Here is a 17,384-nt window from a genome sequence, read left to right as displayed (position 1 = left end):
GCAGGTCCTCTATGGAATATCTTTTATATCTGACCAAAATCCATTTCTTCCTGTTTCTGCCTAAACCGGGTATCTTAAAGTTTCTATCAAAAGGAATAGAAGAAAATCTTGTGTTAAAGAGAAATTGGTTGTCTGGCCCCTCCACTGGGAGATGAAGAGGTGAGTGTACTTGAGCCTCTGAAGACCTGGGGACCGGCACCTGCAAACCTCTCTTCCGCAGTGACCACAAGCAAGGAGCCTGCAGCATGGAGCCCTGGGGACACAGGGGATCCAACACCCACTGGTCCTACATGGTCCTGATGCACTGCAGTGTCACAATTCCTCAGTCATAGTCAGACTGTGCTTTTTCATTCTCAAGTATTGCTTCCAATTATCCACCCTATTTAATTTTCCTGTACATGTAATGCTCTACTTATAAGTTACAAAATATTCTGATAACAAATCTTTGTTGCTGATCCAGTAGTTAGGAAAAATTTCTATGTCAACGGCTGAAATGGGGCTTAAACTACAAAACCATAAAATTGTATTTCAGCTGGGTCTTCTTAAAAATTCTTTTCAAAGACAATAATTAAGTGTGCTCCTCAGGAGAACGTAAGTGGCTTGGCCGTCCCCTGGTTGTGTATCAGCAACCCACATGATTTCCCACCTTATCCTTTCACCCATCGGAGCAAGATTCATTCCATCATAAAGTCGCAAAAGATGCTCCTGAGCTTCTGAACCTTTCCTATTTGTGTTGGATGTAGATGGATGGATGGGTGGGTAGATGAAGACTGTCAATTATTAATAGTTGATGTGAAATGTGTACATGATTATCAACCCTTATTAAGAGGAACTTAGATGGCACTGCCACCTTGTACACAACCTGGCCTCCAGGATTTTGGCTTGGTCAGCATGGGACCGGCTGGCTCCCCACCCACTAGACCTATCCACGGTCCAGTGTCCTGCATGTTTGGGCTCAGAAACATAGTCGAGTATCAAACTAACAAGCCATCTTAAACTAATGTGACAAGCCAGGATATATCACTCCCTATCTTCTGTCCTTGGGGAAAGATACTTAACATCTCTCGTCCTCAGTTTCTTTGTACATGAAATGAAAATGCAGAGTGGCTACAAGGATTATATAAAATAATATATAACAAATGTCCACACAGAGATGCCTTTAATAAATACTTTAACTATTTAAAAAATTACTCAGAAAGTCTATTTTCCCTTCCCCGAATTGCCTAGCAAACACAACAGATTTTTATACAAAACAGACTGCTTTTTTTTTTTTTTTTTACAAAAGTGATGGGGCATTTTAATATCATGTACCTTCACTGCAATTGTAAAGTCATTTTATCCCATTTCCTAGACAACTGAGTGCTTTTATTATTACTTACCTCGCTGATAAAAAGTATAAATAGCTGCAGAGTGGCTGATTAAACTCAATTTTAATTTTAGTTGACAACCACCTCTCGGGGCCTTAGGGTTAGTACCCTAAGGGGAAGGATCAATGACTGTCCTTTTCCCAGCTGCGTCCCCTGCCTCTGTCATGGGGTGACAACTACCTCTCATGGCCCAGGTAAGTTCCCTAACGGGAAGGACCGTGATTGTCCTTTTCCCAGCTGAGTCCCCTGCCCCTGGCACGGGGTCACCTCCATAACAGGCCCTCAGTGCATATTTGTGACTTGTGTTACATTATTTTTCTAGAGGGGTCATAACTTATTACTACAAACATGGTGACTTAAAACAACAGAAATGTATTCTCTTATAGCTCTGGAGGCCAGAAGTTCAATGTCAGTTTCAACTGTTTCACAGGACCAAAATCAAAATGTCACTGGGGCCACACTCCAGAGATTCTAGTGGGGAATTTATTCCTCACTTCTTCCCCATTTCTGGTGGCTGCTGGCATTCCTTGGTTTGGGGCCACAACATTTTTATCTTTGCCTCTGTCTTCATAACTCTTTCTCCGCTTTTGTATATATCAAGTCTCCCTCTTCCTCTCTCTTACAAGGATACTTATGATTGGATTTAGGGCTCATCTACATAATCCAGAAAAATTTCCCCATGTCTAAACCCTTAATTTAGTCACATCTGCAAAGACCCTTTCTTATAAAGTAACATAGACATTCCCACAATTAGGACCTGCTATGATGGGGTGGCCATTAACCACGGTGGTACCTAGTGATACACCGTCCTGGGACCATGAACTCAGAAAAGGTGGACGTGGGAGCTGTGAACAATGAGGCAGACACCTTCAGATTAGGAGCCTGGAAACCAGGTCTTCTGGAGCCCCTGCTTTCCCCCCCTGCACTGTGTTCAATTATGGACTTAGAAGAAAACAAATCAGGGTCTTCAGCCCTCCATGTCCCTGTGCACCCTCCCCTCCGCTCCCAAACCCCTAAGTTATTCTTAAAATAGAAAGAAGAACCTTAAGATTCTGAAGAAACCCAAACCCAGGCATCTTTAACAGAAAAGCATTTGTCTTTCTTTACCAGCAGCAATTTCCACCCAGATTAAGAATTAGGCACAAGAATATCTATAGTGATGATCAGCAAGATTAGCAATAGCACCTCACAGGTGTAAGGTACCCTTCACTTTAATGCTTCTCAAAGGTCTTTTAGAGAAATTTAACCACCTGGATCAAACGACACTAACAGAGGAAGCCAGAGTGAGTGGCAGCAAGGGGAGTGGCCATGAGCAACAGGAAAAATCCTTCAGTTTCACTAAAAAGTACTAAAACAAGTTCCCAATGAAAAGAAATGCTCTTTACTTAGCTGTAAGCAAGAAATTAGTTTAGCTTGCTGCTTCCTCTGAGAATTTTTTAATTTTTGAAATAAAATTAGCATTAGATTTATTTGGTCACTTCCTTCCAAATGTGACCTTTTATTCTAAAGCAATAATTCAGCAGAACACCTAGAGGCCCTATAAGGGCATCAAAGTATTTGTTCATTAAAATAGGCAAGAAAAACACATCTTCCTTTTGTTGGTACATCATGATCACCAGTGATACTGATATTCTATGCCTGCATTCAGTGCCAAGGCAAATGAATGCTCACAAACCACTAAACCACATGCAGAATATTACACATTATTTAGAACCATAAGGAAACAAACGTTAATACCTAACACCTTTTAAGAAAGTGATGAAATAAACTCAATTGTCTGTAACGTACAGAACTAACTCTTGCAAGCCATGGGCTCTCCTGGGGTGCTCACATTCATTGTGTATTTCTTAACAAACGCCTGCTGGAAAGAGCTCCCTGTTGGTCAATGAGTGAGGATGCAAAAGAGGGGGACACAGTCACAGAGGCCGACGGCATGAATCTGTGCTCTTTGGCTCTTCAGACAATATGACTACATCTTGTCTAGAAATCACATATACCCAAGTTCAGCAATGCAGAGTCACAGAGGCTTTGCAAGCAAGGCAAAGGGAGAATCAATGACCCAATGACCTTTAAAACCCATTCCCCGACACCTGCTGCAGTGGTTTTCCTTACCCTGTTTTCAGAGGCAGTTTCTTCACAGGGAGCCATGAAACCTTGGACCAAGTGACTTCAGGGGAGGGCTCAGCTACTATGTGGGCAGCAGCCTCTCAGCATGTCTCTACTGTTGCTAAGGGCCCCTCATGGCGCCTCCCACTCTGGACACCTGAGCTTCTGATGACCTGTACTGAGTGCCAAGGACTACATTTGTCATTCTCTGTAGTCAAAACGTTCAATTTCCATTTTGCTTTGGTGACTTGGTAAATTTTTTGAGAAAAGGAATTTTTACATAAAGAGGCAAGTCAATGAGTTGCAGAATAGTTGAGATCTTTGAAATCCTACCTTAATTTTTCTCCCACATTGCAATGGAGCAAAACAAAGCACGTGGGTAAGGTTATTGCTAGCTTGTTGTGCAAGAAACCCCAATGCCCAGTTAAGCAGGAGCTGCAGAGAGCACATTGTCAGGGCTTCTCATTCTATTAACAAAAACCAAAACCCACAGTGCCCGGGGACCGTTCTGAGCCAGGGTCCTTCTGATGAATCTGAGAATAGGTTTTGCTGACCCGGAAGGAGGAAGCCTGTGGAGCTTTAAAGTCGTATAGCCAAGAGAATGAAAATTTCTGGTTATGACATTAAACTCTTTATTTAGTATTTGAGACATGGTGTACATTTATGAATTCATATAAACATTTAGTACATCTAAAATCCACAACTGGTAAACAATCTGTGCTTTCTTTTGTGTACAATTTTGGAGTTTACATTGGGATATTTTGGTGTTACGGAGAGACCCAGTCTGTGAATCTAATCCAATTGCCTCATACGATCATAGTAACTGTGACAGAAGTGATTTGCTCCTTAAAAGGGCTGTTCCTTGCACAGAAAAGGTGTCACACTTTGGAACTACTAAACCAGGTATCACGGAAACAAGAGAAACACAGCTGACACAATGAAGAAAGTACACAACGGAGACTCCAATAGATTCCTGTCAGAGCACAGCACGCAACACAGCCACGCGGTGACACAGAGAAATGGGCACTCCCCTTCAGGACCTCCAGATGTTCGTGTAGAGTCTCCCTGCCCCCAGGGAAGGGGCTCTGTCCAGCAGGAGCATGCACTCTGTTCAGGCACACTTCTTAGGGTGCCCACGGGTGTCACAGCTGCAACTCCGAGGTGCCCACCAGGCCCAGGGCTCTGGCTTCTTCTGGGGTCAGGCCGCTCTTCAGCGTCCTCCGCACTGCAGTGGCATGAGCAGATCACAGAGGGAGGAGAAGAGAAGGAGGAATTAGCAGTGGGGCATACAGATTTCGGTCCACCAGGCCTCGCCCCCCCAAGGGCTCCCAGGGGAGTCACAGGGCTCACCGAGGCTCCGCCCCGTTCCGTTCCTGCTGAAGGGCCCTGGCCGTCCATCTGCCAGGGCAGGAAGAAACTGACCTGAAAATGACACAGGCACTGACCTGGAGGGCCAAGTGGAGGGGCATCTTGTAAAGGAAGAAGGGAAGAGAGGCTCATCGTTACAAAGTGCCTGAGAAATAGGTGCGAATTGCAAAAGTGCACATGGCACGTGAAGAGCTCTGCCTCTGACCAGCATAAGGAATGGATCAGAACTGGAAAAGTAATTACAGAGCCTAAGAAAATGTGCGTTCCAATGATGCAAAGCAGGTAAGATAACCTGACAAATGGGGACATAACAAAGAACCCGTGGCCCCAGAGAACGAGGTGTTAAGAGAACCCAGGGCACTAAGGGACAGCATTCAGGGTGAATCTGTGAGCATCATGGGTCTCAGTCTCAATTCATCAAAGGGCCTCTAGAGAGAATGACCAGAGACTCCTTGAAGACTGGATGCCAAGTTACAAACTGCCAGACTTCTGGGTGGAATTGGTGGATATTCTCTGTGAAACACACAAGGTTCAAGAAGGACCAGTGACCCCCTTCTCTGGGGCTTACAACTGGCTATTGAAGGAACACTCATATTTCACTGATACAGTGCTGGCTTCTATGTAGCTTGGCATTATGGACTTTCCCATTGTTCAGTGTTGATCAGTTTTGACATCCAAATAAATGCTGGATAAGGGTGAATGAGGAGACAGCTGCCTCTTCCAAGACAAAGCCTTTCCTTTGAAAGGCTGCCTAATTACATTCCCCTTAATTTATAAACTGTGTTTCATGTTTCCTATATGTAAGTTCATACAGCATTTGGGGTATTTGTTCTATTTTCAGAAGAGGCATGTTACAAATCTACCTTCCATACTAAATCCTAAATCAGCCAGAGTCCCTGAGGTGATCAGAATGCAAAGAAAGTCAAGCTCACCCTTAGTATCTTCCCATCTTCCCTTGCCAGACCCAAGTCCCTGAATCTGCTCTGTGACCATGGCCTGCATTCTCTGAGGCCTCCCCAGAAGCTGGGCCTCACCTCATACGTCTCCAGGCAAAACCCAATATTCCAGGTCTCCCTATCATCCCCTGGGAAAAAGCCCACTTAGCCTGTGGACAGAGGGTCTGAAAGACCCATGCCCATAGTAGAATGAACAGGGGCTAATATCTATTAATAAATAGTTTCTTCTCTCCCAGGAATCAGCACCTTAAACAGGGGCTAACACCTAATCCATCAACTGGTCAAGCAACGAATACTTTATGGGGAACCTTTTGCGTGCTCAGCACTTAACTCAAAGAATCAACCCACTTCTGGAAGGCTCACAGACATCAAGTGTAGGATTGTATAGAGATACAAAAAGCCATACCATGCCACCAACACACACTACCTTATTCCCCAGCCTAGCTCTGGGCCCTGGAGCTGCCCCATCTGCAGCTTCTCCTGCACTAGCTCACCCTCCCCCACCCCAGCCCCCTGGGCTCCAGACTGAGTGTCTAACTCATCCAGACAAAATGTTTGGCTCCAGAGCCTTGGCTGGAGGCAGATCACTTTTAATTGAGTAATGGAATTTGTTCTATGGGGCTGCAATAAAAATACTAGTTTGTAATAATCTTTTAGGTCCTTTAAACACTCCTTCAAGTGTTTGTTAAAGAAAGATAATTTTAATGGCAGAAAGTAAGATAAAATACTTCTCATTCTTGACAAGGACTACTAGGACCTCTTATCCAAGATACAAAGTTCTGCCTGAAGACATCCACGCTGTACTAGCAGGACATCTTAAATTTCACCAGCTGCAGAAGGTGGCGTGGACATGTGTCTACGAACCACAATCTTTGTGCCTTTTGGTAAACATGCTTGACCGAATAATGACAGAAGACTCCCTAAAATGGGCATCTTACCCATAAGGGCATTTAAAATTCCGCTTTACCACTTCTGGTCACCCATTGGTGTTAGTCCTGTAACTGTAGTGTTTGGTTCAAGCAAATACTTGAATGAGCACCCTGGCCCCTTATAGCACATGCAATAATCTCCTAATAGATATGGGCATTGGGCCAGCCTCTCTGGGACAGGCTGAGAGAACAGAACAAAGCTTCACGGTGCTTCACCGGCCTTACTGCCTGACTACAGAGAGACTGCCTTCAGCATCACGGTCTCCTTGAAGTTCTGATGTGCTAGACCCCTTGGGACCCACCCACACCTTTTCCACATGGACTTATTATGTGTTCTCTGCTTCAGGGAACACCAGTGCAGGCTAAGGTCCCTTTGCTTGCCAGATGTGTCTTTGAAAAGTAAGTCTTCCTAGAAAAGCCTGTCGCATCTACAGAATTCTACTCTCTGTAGGCCTGCATGGCAACTCACGTAAGTTCTCTCGCAACAAGTATAATAAAAAATACAATAACCCCCTCATAAACATAAATGTATTAGCCTCCCAAAAGAATTTGAATCCTTCCTTTGTTAAAGAGTTAATTCACATTACCACTTAAAGAAGTGAAATGAAGGTAATCAGTTAAAATCGGTTTTGTACCCCAGTTCAAATCATGCACAGAAAGGGCTCTTTGGGTGTCCGTTCATCCATCTGTCTGCTCATCAGTTCACTCACTCACTCTAGCAAACGTTACTTGAGCCAAGTATTGGCGCCAGGGAGGCCGGGGGCTGACCAGGACATGCTGTGAAGAATCTGCAGACCCTGTCCAGACAGACAGCTGGCTCTCGCTTCTGAAAGCAAAAGAGGGCTGAGGACATAAGAGAACGAGGGGACCAGCAAACGGAGTCTGGCAGAGTGTGGGGCCTGTACAACAGACACAAGCCTTCCATCACACACAGAGGATTTCTCAAGTGCTAAGGGTAGGGGGACTGGCTTACGTCTGATAAGATAATGTCTGGGCCCCTTTCCACTCCCCATTCCTGCTTCCCACTTACAAATGCGCTGGCTGGAGCTCCCCAGCCTGTCACATGCGACTGCCTCCCCTCCCCGCAGCTGCTTAACAGAGAACAGACCGTGGAAATGTTTATCTCTGTCTGCCTCGCAGCTCTTCCATAGACGGCGTGGGTCACTCTGCTGGCACCAGCAGCCACTCTGTACCGGGCACTGTGACAGCTCTCATGCAGCAGTCACAGCAGTGGGATCTGACACAGGGGCGCCTCTGCGTCAACAGGCAGCACGGGGTGTCTGGGGACATGGACAAAACCTTAGTCCTTTTTCTCATTTCCTACCCTCCTAGAGGTGAAAATGAATTTTAATCCTACAAAGTACTCTCAGATGACTGTTCGCTAAAAGGAGTTGAATCTGAGAATAACGGCAATGGTGGCCACAGTCTGCTGAGTTGGAACATGGATTATTCCATTTGATATTTGCGGGAAGCCTATGAGATGGGTATCTCCCCAGGAAGTGAGTAAATGGCAGAGATGGAGTCCCTGGCCCAAGTACACACAGTAAGCATCAGAGGAGAATTTGAGCCAGGATGTTTGACTCAGCCCAACCTGGAAAGAGCTATGTCCTGCTGAAACCTGGCGGGGCATCGTCTACCCATCTTTCACATGGTTGCAAAATGCACTGAGTTTTACTTCCAGGTCGCAGAATCCATTTTTTGTGTTCCTTCACTTGGCTCACTGACAGACTGTTTTTCATTTTTTGCACGTAATATCAAACAATGGAAATAAATCATTCTGTTGGGTTTTTTTTTCTTGTGATTTCTAAGAGTCTAAAGATTTTCTGCCAAGTATAATGACAGCAGTGTGTCTAAGATAATAGGGACTAATAGTGGAACTTCATGGTGTCTTACACATGTGTGTCTTGTAGTTGGGAGCCAACTGGCCCTGCTGCTCTTCAAAACTGCCCATTTACACACTCCCTGTCCCTCGGGGAACCTGCCTGCTGAGGGGGAAGATGCCGGGTCCAGGCATGCCCTTTGGACTTAAATATAGTAAATCGCTTTATGGTGTATAGTTCTTAGTGATTCAATGCAAGATTTTCTGTGGGGTTTCGTCAAATAATTGGTCAATGTCAATTATTTAACCATCTGAGTTTGTTTTTTTCCTTATTTCTATCCTCCATCTCTCTCTCTCTCTCTCTCTCTCTCACACACACACACACACATCAAATCCTATGCATTGAAAGTAGAGGTTTCCTAATTGACAGGCATTCTACAAAATAACTGGCCAGTACTTTTCAAAAGTGTCAAGGTCATGAAATGGCCTCCACAGGTAAGAGGAGACACGATGCCTCAGTGCAGTGTGAGATCCTGGGCAGCAGCATGGAAGGGAGAGAGGACCTTAGTGGAAACAGGGGCGAAACCTGAATCCAGCCTGTAGTTTCATTAATAGTATTGTGTCAATGTCCATTTCTTTGTTTTGATAAATTGCCCTACACTATGCAAGACGTTAACATTAGGGCAACCTGGGGCAAGGATATAAGGCAACTTTCTGTGCTATTTTTGCAACTTTTTTGTAAGTATATATTTTTTCCAAATAAAAAGTTTAAAAAGGGAAACTTGAACAAGCCAAGGTTCTCAAACTTCACTGCTTTCAACTCAACTTCTTAGACTCAGCCTAAACACACAGAATATAATAATATATTATTTTATTAATATATAAATATATATTTATTAATAATATAATAAAATATAATAATATAACAAAGGTCTCAGGAAGAGGCCCACATGCTGCCTTTTAACCTTCCCAGGAGAGTCAAAGGGCTAGCCAGGTTTGGGGTCCCCGACTTCAATCACTGCCATGTGACTGAGAAGCAGGGAAGGCAGGGGTCCCTGTGGGGACAGGGTTGCAGTCTCTGAGCTTTTGTAACTCTGCACTAAGCTCACTCACGCTGAGATGAATCTTGGAAATACTTAAGGTGTCACATGTTTCCTATCACCCTTGGCACCACCACGGTCCTGGCGCCCATCACTCTTCCCTCCTACCTCTGTGGCTACTTTCACATCCAGGGCTCCTCAGCAGTCTCTTTGGTTCCTAGGCAGGCATGGCCAGAAAGCAATGAGTTAAAATGCAAGAGCAGGCTGCCTCCTCTAAGTCTTGTGACGGGTGAGGGGAGGGGGAGGGTAGAGCATAGCCTGAGAGGAAAGAAATTAAACAAGCTCTCTCCATGGTTTTCCAGGAGAAGCGACCCCGACTTGGGAAGTCTGCAGGTAAGAAGGAAGGGCGGCTCCGGATCCCCAGACTCAGAGTTTCCAGCGTCATTTCAAGTGTGGGTTAGAGGGAACTGCCTGCCCGCTTTGCGGGGAGTCCAGGTCACCAGTTCCCCCTCTCACAACAATACCAGACAAGCACCACGCCAACAAGGTTCGGTGCACAGGCGCAAGCCCATGAAACCAGCTCCCTGGAGGTCAAAAGGAAGGTGCCGGTGGCTCTGGGCTACAAGTTAAAGCAGGCCAAGTGAAGCTGGCAGTGGTGCGTGGGGACGAGGGTAGCAGCAGAGTGCCGGCGGCGTGGGAGCGGTTTCTGTGCACAGACTCTCCCGTGACTTTGAGGCAGCAGCCCCCCCGGCTCCTGCAGGCAGCTTTGTAGTCCCACCAGGGGCACGCTCTTTGGGCAGCAATGTCACTGAGCACGGAAAGGAGGGAGGGCAGTGGGAACCTGTCACAGGTGCCTCATTTAACCCTCCTAACTGCCCTGGGAGGCTGGCACTCCTGCCCTCATGGCATCAAACAAGACGGGTTCAGTAAGGCCAAGTAGTCATGGAGGACCCAACCTCCTCCTCTGTTGTGCGAATTTCTGAGCTTGGAAATTGATTTTGAACTTGGCAGCAAAGGCAACGAAAATATCACATAACCTGCTGTCAGTAAGGTGCTTGGCTTTCCAAAGCACCCTGCTGGGATCCCCCTGCTTTGCCCTCTGAACAGCTCTCAGAGGAGGAGAGACAGATTCTCGGATTCCTCCCTGGGCCGGACGGGCACCTGGCACACAGACAGACGTGGTGGAGAGCACCCAAGCCGGCCTCCTTTCAATGTGCTAAATTTCCAATGTGGGAAGTTGGGAGTGTGAATCATCTGAAAACAAAACCCGAAAGCCATTCAGTGCGGTGAAACTTCCAGAACTCTTCCTGCATCCGCTCTCTAGCCCCAAGGCTCCTTGCCACATCAGAGTTTTGGCCTCAGGCCCAGCCCTGCTCTGGGGTAGGGGGCTGCTGCCACCCTTGTGGGCTCAGAAGCAAGGCCTGTATACCCCTGTTCGGGATCTGCTCCTGGGACCCTGGAGACTGGGGGTGTGTTTGCAGTTTTGATAGCACCAGCGCTGGTTTGGGCCTCACTTCTCTCCCCAGTTTCTAGACTCAAATCATGCCCCCGCCCGGCGCCCCACCCCTGCTTTCCTCTTTCAAGTCCCTTTCCTGTGTCTACCCGCCGCCCCCCGCCCCCACCCCGGCCCTCCCTCCCGGCCTCCAAGGCCCTCCCAATGCAGAGCAGCGACTACAGATGCCTCCCTCGCTTCCCCATCTTTTTCTTCTAGGGAAAAGGTCTTGAAGCCCACTACAGGCTTCAGGTAGGCCCTGGTGAATCAGAGAGCCACTGTCAGCTCCGTCCTGCCCCTGCCCCTCTACTCCGGCAGCCGAGGGGCCCTGAGGGCTGCACAAGCCCTCAAGTCATCCTCTAAAGTGCGACAGCTTTCTGCCTGGTTCTTTCAGGGACTCATCCTATTTATCTTCCTGTCCTGTGTCCTGTTCACCTGGGTGGCCACCCTTAACTGTCTTTAGCAGAGGGGTCAGAGCAGCTTTAATGAGTTCGAAGACTAATTAAGTGCTGAGTAAATAGTAATGACGTTGTTGTTGAGAAGACAAAAGTTGGACTGAGGAAGCTTTAGTTCTTTCCAACATCATATTTTACTGTTTCCAAGGGTATTAGTTTTAAAGGCTCTGGACTATTGCCATTGTTATCTTGCCCTAAAAATACAAATTTTATATAAATATAAAATTGGTTCATGGTAAGGAAGAACACTTAACTAAAATGTAGAGAAAAAATTTTTAATGGGGATTAGTGAGAGAATTCCTGGGTATTTTCAATGACCACTTTGGAAAAGTAGAGACAACAGAACTGAATTGTGTACTGATCAGATCTAGGGCTGAATCTAATATTTTGGAAGGCATAAATTGTGTTTCCCCCCAAAGAGATTCAATTATTTTTCAGATTCAATCATTCTTTTTTTCCATGAAATTCAGCTTAATACATAGCATGGCTACATCCCCCTATATTTTGTAAGAGAAATGAAATAAGGTTGTAGTTATATCAACTCAACGTAAAACATGCGACATGCTCTTCGAAAGGAATGTTGAAGCTTCACGAGAGACACATAGAAGAGGAAGCCATGGTGTGAGGGGATGAGAGTGAGTCAGGACATGAAATCAAATCAGTTCTGCGTTTGCAACAGGTCCTGGAATCAAACTTTCTGGCTCTGCTTGCTGAGAAACTGTTCCTGTAAGGGCATCCAACCTTACAATCCTAACTGGCTAAGAAATTGGTCAATGACTTGTAGGTCACATCAAAGTGATCGCATCTTTAGAGAAATATAGCCCCAAATTTTTGCGCTGCATGCAGCCCAAAACTCCATGGTCATGTCACAGGGGGGCTCGGACTCTCCCTGGGAGTGAAACTCAGCAGAGAAGTGGCATCTGCCTTTCTCAACCACGGCAAGCTCCTGGGAAAAAGAGGAAAGGTGAACCCTGAGTCCCTAATCTCCGCTCTGTTCTGTGCTCATCTGGGCTAGTGGCCACAGGCAGGTAGCCAGCTGAGCGGAGGCCCTCTTCTCAAGATGGGTCCAAGAGACAAGAGCACTGGGGAGGGGCCCCCTCTCCATCCCAGCAACCAGGCCCATCCTGCAGGTTCATCCTCATAACAACACCTCACATGCTGGTCAGCTTCAGGGTTTCCTAGGGAAGGCCAACATCCAGGAGGTCTAAGAGGACAAACAGCTCTGGGACAAAACATCTGCCCCAATATGATGAAAAGAAAAACCAAAGTAGAAAAATAAAAACAAAAAGCTCAGAGAGCGTTCCCCCTCGGTCAGGTGCACCAGCCAATCGGAAAGCCTTGGCTACACCCTGGGGGAGCACGGGAGGTGCTGGATCAACCCTTCCACAGGCTTGGACTCAGCTGGACAATTGGAACATTCTACTTGATGAGACCCTGTTGACACCAGCTGGAAAAGCAACAGAACTGAGCTGTGGGAACCTGAGCATCAATAAAGATGCCCTTGCTGTGTCCCAACTGGCCACGTATTTCAGGTGTTAGCAGGACATTTGCTGTGTGTAGACCTGGCCACCAGCACCAAACAGGAAAGCAGGCATTTAATTTCTCAGAGGATTCTCAAGTGGCTTCCAGGTCATAAATTTCTAGGTTATGGGATGGATTCTGTTTAGTTCCCTGCAATAGCTGGACTATTACTGTCTTTGGCCAAATGAGTTACAGCTCAAATATGTTGGCTATTTATTATCCACTTGCCTTAGCGCAACCATTAAACAATTGAATAAAAAACAGTGTTGTTTCAGGGCGGGGCCCAAAAGGCAAAACTTCGTATTGATTTTGCAAATTATTTTTTTCGTATTCCTTTAACCTGTTGCGAAAAGCTAAAGTTTATCACCCTTCAAATGAAAATCAAAGTAACTTCCCCTATCTTAAATTTCTGTGGACTGTGCCATTACTAATAAATTAAACCTGTCACAGATAAACATTTACATACATGCAGTGCTGTATTTGTTGTAGTAACTGCATCACTGGATGAAATGTGTTTGGCTAAATAAAAAGAATATATGGCTGTTTTGCATAAGATTGGAATGGAAATGATACCAAAGGATATTATTTTATGTCAACAACAAAAACAGGCAAAATATCTCTTTGGCTGGATTGAAGAGGAAAATTAATTACGACTGTGCAATTGTTCCCACTGACATTATGCATCTCTGTAAGAATCTGGTTCTCTCTAGACAAGAAGGCTGGGCCAACACTCTTGGCCAACACAGACACATAACCTGCAGGAGGAGTGCATACCCTGGGACCATGGGGACTGGCCAGGACACTGTCTCAAGCAGTCTCTTTTTCTGAGGTTCCTGGCCCAAATCTGCCCACCTTTGTGAGGGCAGCCCCTGGCTTGGCATCCTTTTTCTACTCCTCGCCTTCAGTCCCCCCCCCAACCCTCCCCCAACCACACATGCTTTTCCCAGGCCCTCCCAGGGGGGGCTTCTTGCACTGAGGTTCCCCCATTGTAGCAAGACCAGGAGTGATCAGGCGCAAGGTTTCTGACATTTGGTTACCAGTTTCTTGAAGTCACTAATAGGGGAGCGATAAAGGGCAAATACTGAGGATAATCTACATTAGACCTCCACGAGCCTTTCAAAAGTTTCATTTAAAAAACTACATAAGAAATAGATTTATTATCATGAAAAAGAGCAAGAGAAAAATAGGCAAAAAAATATGGACAAGCCATCCACAAAAGAGAGATGCAAAAGGCAAAAGGCTCAACTCAACCTTCCAAATATTCAGGGAAAAGTCAGTTAAAAGCACAAGGAAACGCTATTTCACCCCCTTCAGACAGGCAAAAAGGGAAGTGCTGCTTTGGGCTGGAGCAACTGAGTGCGCACGCAGGGTGGAGAGAGTGTGGATGGGCCCGTCTTTGGAGAAGAGTTCGCCAGGGAAGATGTGCACACCTGACGTCCCTGCAAGTTCCACTCCAGGCCTCATACCTGAGTGCTGCTCTACATTACTGTGCCTGGAAGTCACCTGGAGGTCTGGTTAAATGCAGAATCCCTGAATATGCATTTCTAACCCGCCTTCAGGAGATGCCCACAGAGTCTGAGGACCCACTCTGAGAAGCAATCCTTGGCCAAGTTCTTAGGCCGGGGCACTAGGAGCCTGGCAAAGACTCCACAGCAGCACCAGGAAATAGCGAAATGTTGGAAAAAATAAACATAAAGGCCTCAGATATTGATGTTGGCATCCACAAACATATTCTTGAAGATGTGAAAAGCCAGCCCCCCTAATGATAGTTTTCCATTTAGAAAATGGAGGGAATGTGGCGGGGGACACACACAATGGAGGGAAAGCCCGCCTCCTAATGCCGCTCATCACCCAAGGGGCTGGCGCAGGGCCCAAGAGGCTCTGAAGTAGTTGGCCTGGGTGCAGTGCTGACACATGCAGCGTTCAGCACTCTGCAGGAGTTTCCAATGTGCAGCCGTGGTTGAAAGCCACAGCTCAGGGGCCTTTTACTTGAAGTGCGTACCCAGGACCAGCAGCACTGGCCTCATCCTGGACCATGGCAAAAACAGACTGTCTGCCACCCATCTTACTGAATGAAAATAGTATTCCCCCACCCCCGCCACCTCCAACTCTGCAGTTTGAGAAGCCCTGCTTCTCTCTCGTGGAGTTGTCAAGTGTTACTTTACTTTCTGGAGGAAAAGTCTCCATCAGAAATGAAAGCGGGTCCTATAAAAGGAACAGCATCCAATAGTTGGCAGCAATTTGATTTTGTGTTCTTTACCCTGGAAACAAGCGTGCCAATGGGTCACACAGAATCATGGGGTCCAATGTACGCAGCCCAAACCCCAAATCACCTCCCATGTGAATCCCCAGGGTGGCACCACTGGGGGCTCTCTGAGTCTGAGTGAACTCCCTGCCTACTTGGAGTCACCCTCCTGTCACTTTTGGGAGTCAGGACATGGGGAGGCAACCAGCCTTCCTTCTTGTGAAAAGTCATAAAACCCTTTCCTAGTCACCACCCCTTATTCCAGGAAGCAGAGCCAGTGAAGACTCAAGCTGCGACTTGTGTGACCAGAATTGGGCCAAAGCTCGAGGGCTGAGCTCCCTCTTGACACACGCAAGGGCCACAGCAAACCCAAGTGATATCAAAGGATTAGAGAAACCCTGCTTCCCTCCTGAGAGTGGTCCCTATGAGAGTCGGCATGGTGCCTGCAGAGGCAACTCTGCACCCACCACTCGGGGGAAAAAGAAAGTGTCAGGTGTCAACTAAAGGAGGAAATCAGTTGCTTTGATTTAGTAGAATCTTCTATTTGGTACGAAAAGAAAAAAAAACAAACTAGTCAACCTAAGCTAACATTAAATATTTTAAGCATCCTAATGGCCATAAAATTGCTGGTTTTCACCTTGAACATGTTCAACGGCAGCAGTGAACTCCTGGGGAAACCATCTCCAGCCCTGGAAGTGGCCCCTAATGCTGGGAGAGGGGTAGAAATACCGCCTCCAGCAAATCATCCAGGGCAGTACTTGGCAGTGGGCTGCCCTGAGCCCACCTCCGTACTCCGGAGACATGTAGGGGCCTTTGGACCTTCCTAGGGACAAAGTGTGAATAGAGGGAGGCCTGGCTAGAAATGACAGATACCTGGACAGGGGTGACTGCAGCACTCCCCCTCCACAGTCCCGTGCTAATTGCCAAGTGTGAAACCTTCCACTGATGAGCACAGGTGGGTCCTCTGGGCACCACTGACAGCTCACTGGAGCCCACCTCTGAGTCTCTGCCCTTCCGGGGTCATACAGAACTGGAGGGACGAACCTGTGGGGTGAGTGCCTCACCCCAAGTCAAAGGCACTTACGGGATTTCCGGTTGGCCCGGGAGCGTTTCCTCTCCCGAGGCACCACTCGCTGACTGGGCACTTGGGTGGCCGACTTGACGATGCGGTCCATGATCTCATCAGCTGCATCATCCGTGACATTAGGTGAGTCATCGGTGCCCATAGTCCACGAACTAGTGGATCCTGACGAATTAAACAGGGAGTACAATGTATTCAGAGAAAAGGAAAACACCGAAGAAAATACACAGCACTGCTCGTCCAGCAGCAGAGCTCTGTCAACAACGGACAGGTGAGCGAGACAGATTCAGAGTGCTCACCTGTCCCCCCTGCAGGGGCACCACTGTGACCACTACCCTCCTGACTCTGAGCTCCCACAAACCTGTGCTTGGGACTCTCTTACTGTAATACTTTGTACCACAGTTGTATTCTTGTCTTTCACTGTCCTTCAACTTTCTATGCCTGGATGCATAGCCTCTACCTGCCAGCTCCCGTGATCACAGGAGGGCAGGCTCCGCCCCCCGTCACCCCCAGCCAGTGATGTGCACATCACAGATATCCAGCCATGTATATGTAGTAATGTCCAGAGACATTTGTTAAGTCAGCTATCTATCCATGGTTGTATGTGCCTAGTGAATGTTAACTAACTCCAACTTCTCATTCAGTTAAATAGAAATCATTTGATTTTGAAACATAGTTCATCTTAGCAATAGCTAGCTTTTCAATATCATAATAAGATTGTCTTTTACAACCAGCAAAGGGAGAGTTGAAATAAATTCTCTTGGTACATTCCTCTGCCCCTGACCAGAAATACACATTTATTAATAACTATCCATTAAGACAGTCCAAGTCTGGCCTGGAAGCATCTGCCCATCGACAAGTAAGAAAGCACCACAAAAACATGGGTCCCCCGACTCATGTTAAACAGTCAGAAATTAATGCTCTTTTAATAAATCAAGAACTGTGTCTTTGTGGTTGATCAGCTTCCTTGTAAAATCTATAAGATGGGAAATATGCTTCTCTAAG

At 46.6% G+C, this 17,384-nt stretch overlaps 1 protein-coding gene across 6 annotated transcripts in view; it reads right to left on the bottom strand.

The window, feature by feature from the left end:
- Positions 1-4,088: 4,088 nt before the first annotated feature.
- FHOD3 (formin homology 2 domain containing 3) overlaps positions 4,089-17,384 on the bottom strand; it is a 427,145-nt gene continuing 413,849 nt past the window's right edge. For all 6 annotated transcript variants that reach the window (XM_054583546.1, XM_054583548.1, XM_054583549.1 and 3 more), the window contains 2 exons: positions 16,383-16,544; positions 4,089-4,698 (listed from right to left, as the gene is read on the bottom strand). In XM_054583546.1, coding sequence (XP_054439521.1) covers positions 4,616-4,698; positions 16,383-16,544 — 245 coding nt within the window. In that variant the 3' untranslated portion in view covers positions 4,089-4,615. The remainder of the gene's footprint in view (positions 4,699-16,382; positions 16,545-17,384) is intronic.

This window comes from Pteronotus mesoamericanus, unplaced genomic scaffold (assembly GCF_021234165.1).
Source record: "Pteronotus mesoamericanus isolate MK-2021 breed Mesoamerican mustached bat unplaced genomic scaffold, CSHL_Meso_final contig_74, whole genome shotgun sequence".
Lineage (NCBI taxonomy): Eukaryota > Metazoa > Chordata > Mammalia > Chiroptera > Mormoopidae > Pteronotus > Pteronotus mesoamericanus.
Note: the sequence above shows the minus strand (reverse complement) of the source record. Positions and strands in the feature narration are given on the sequence as shown.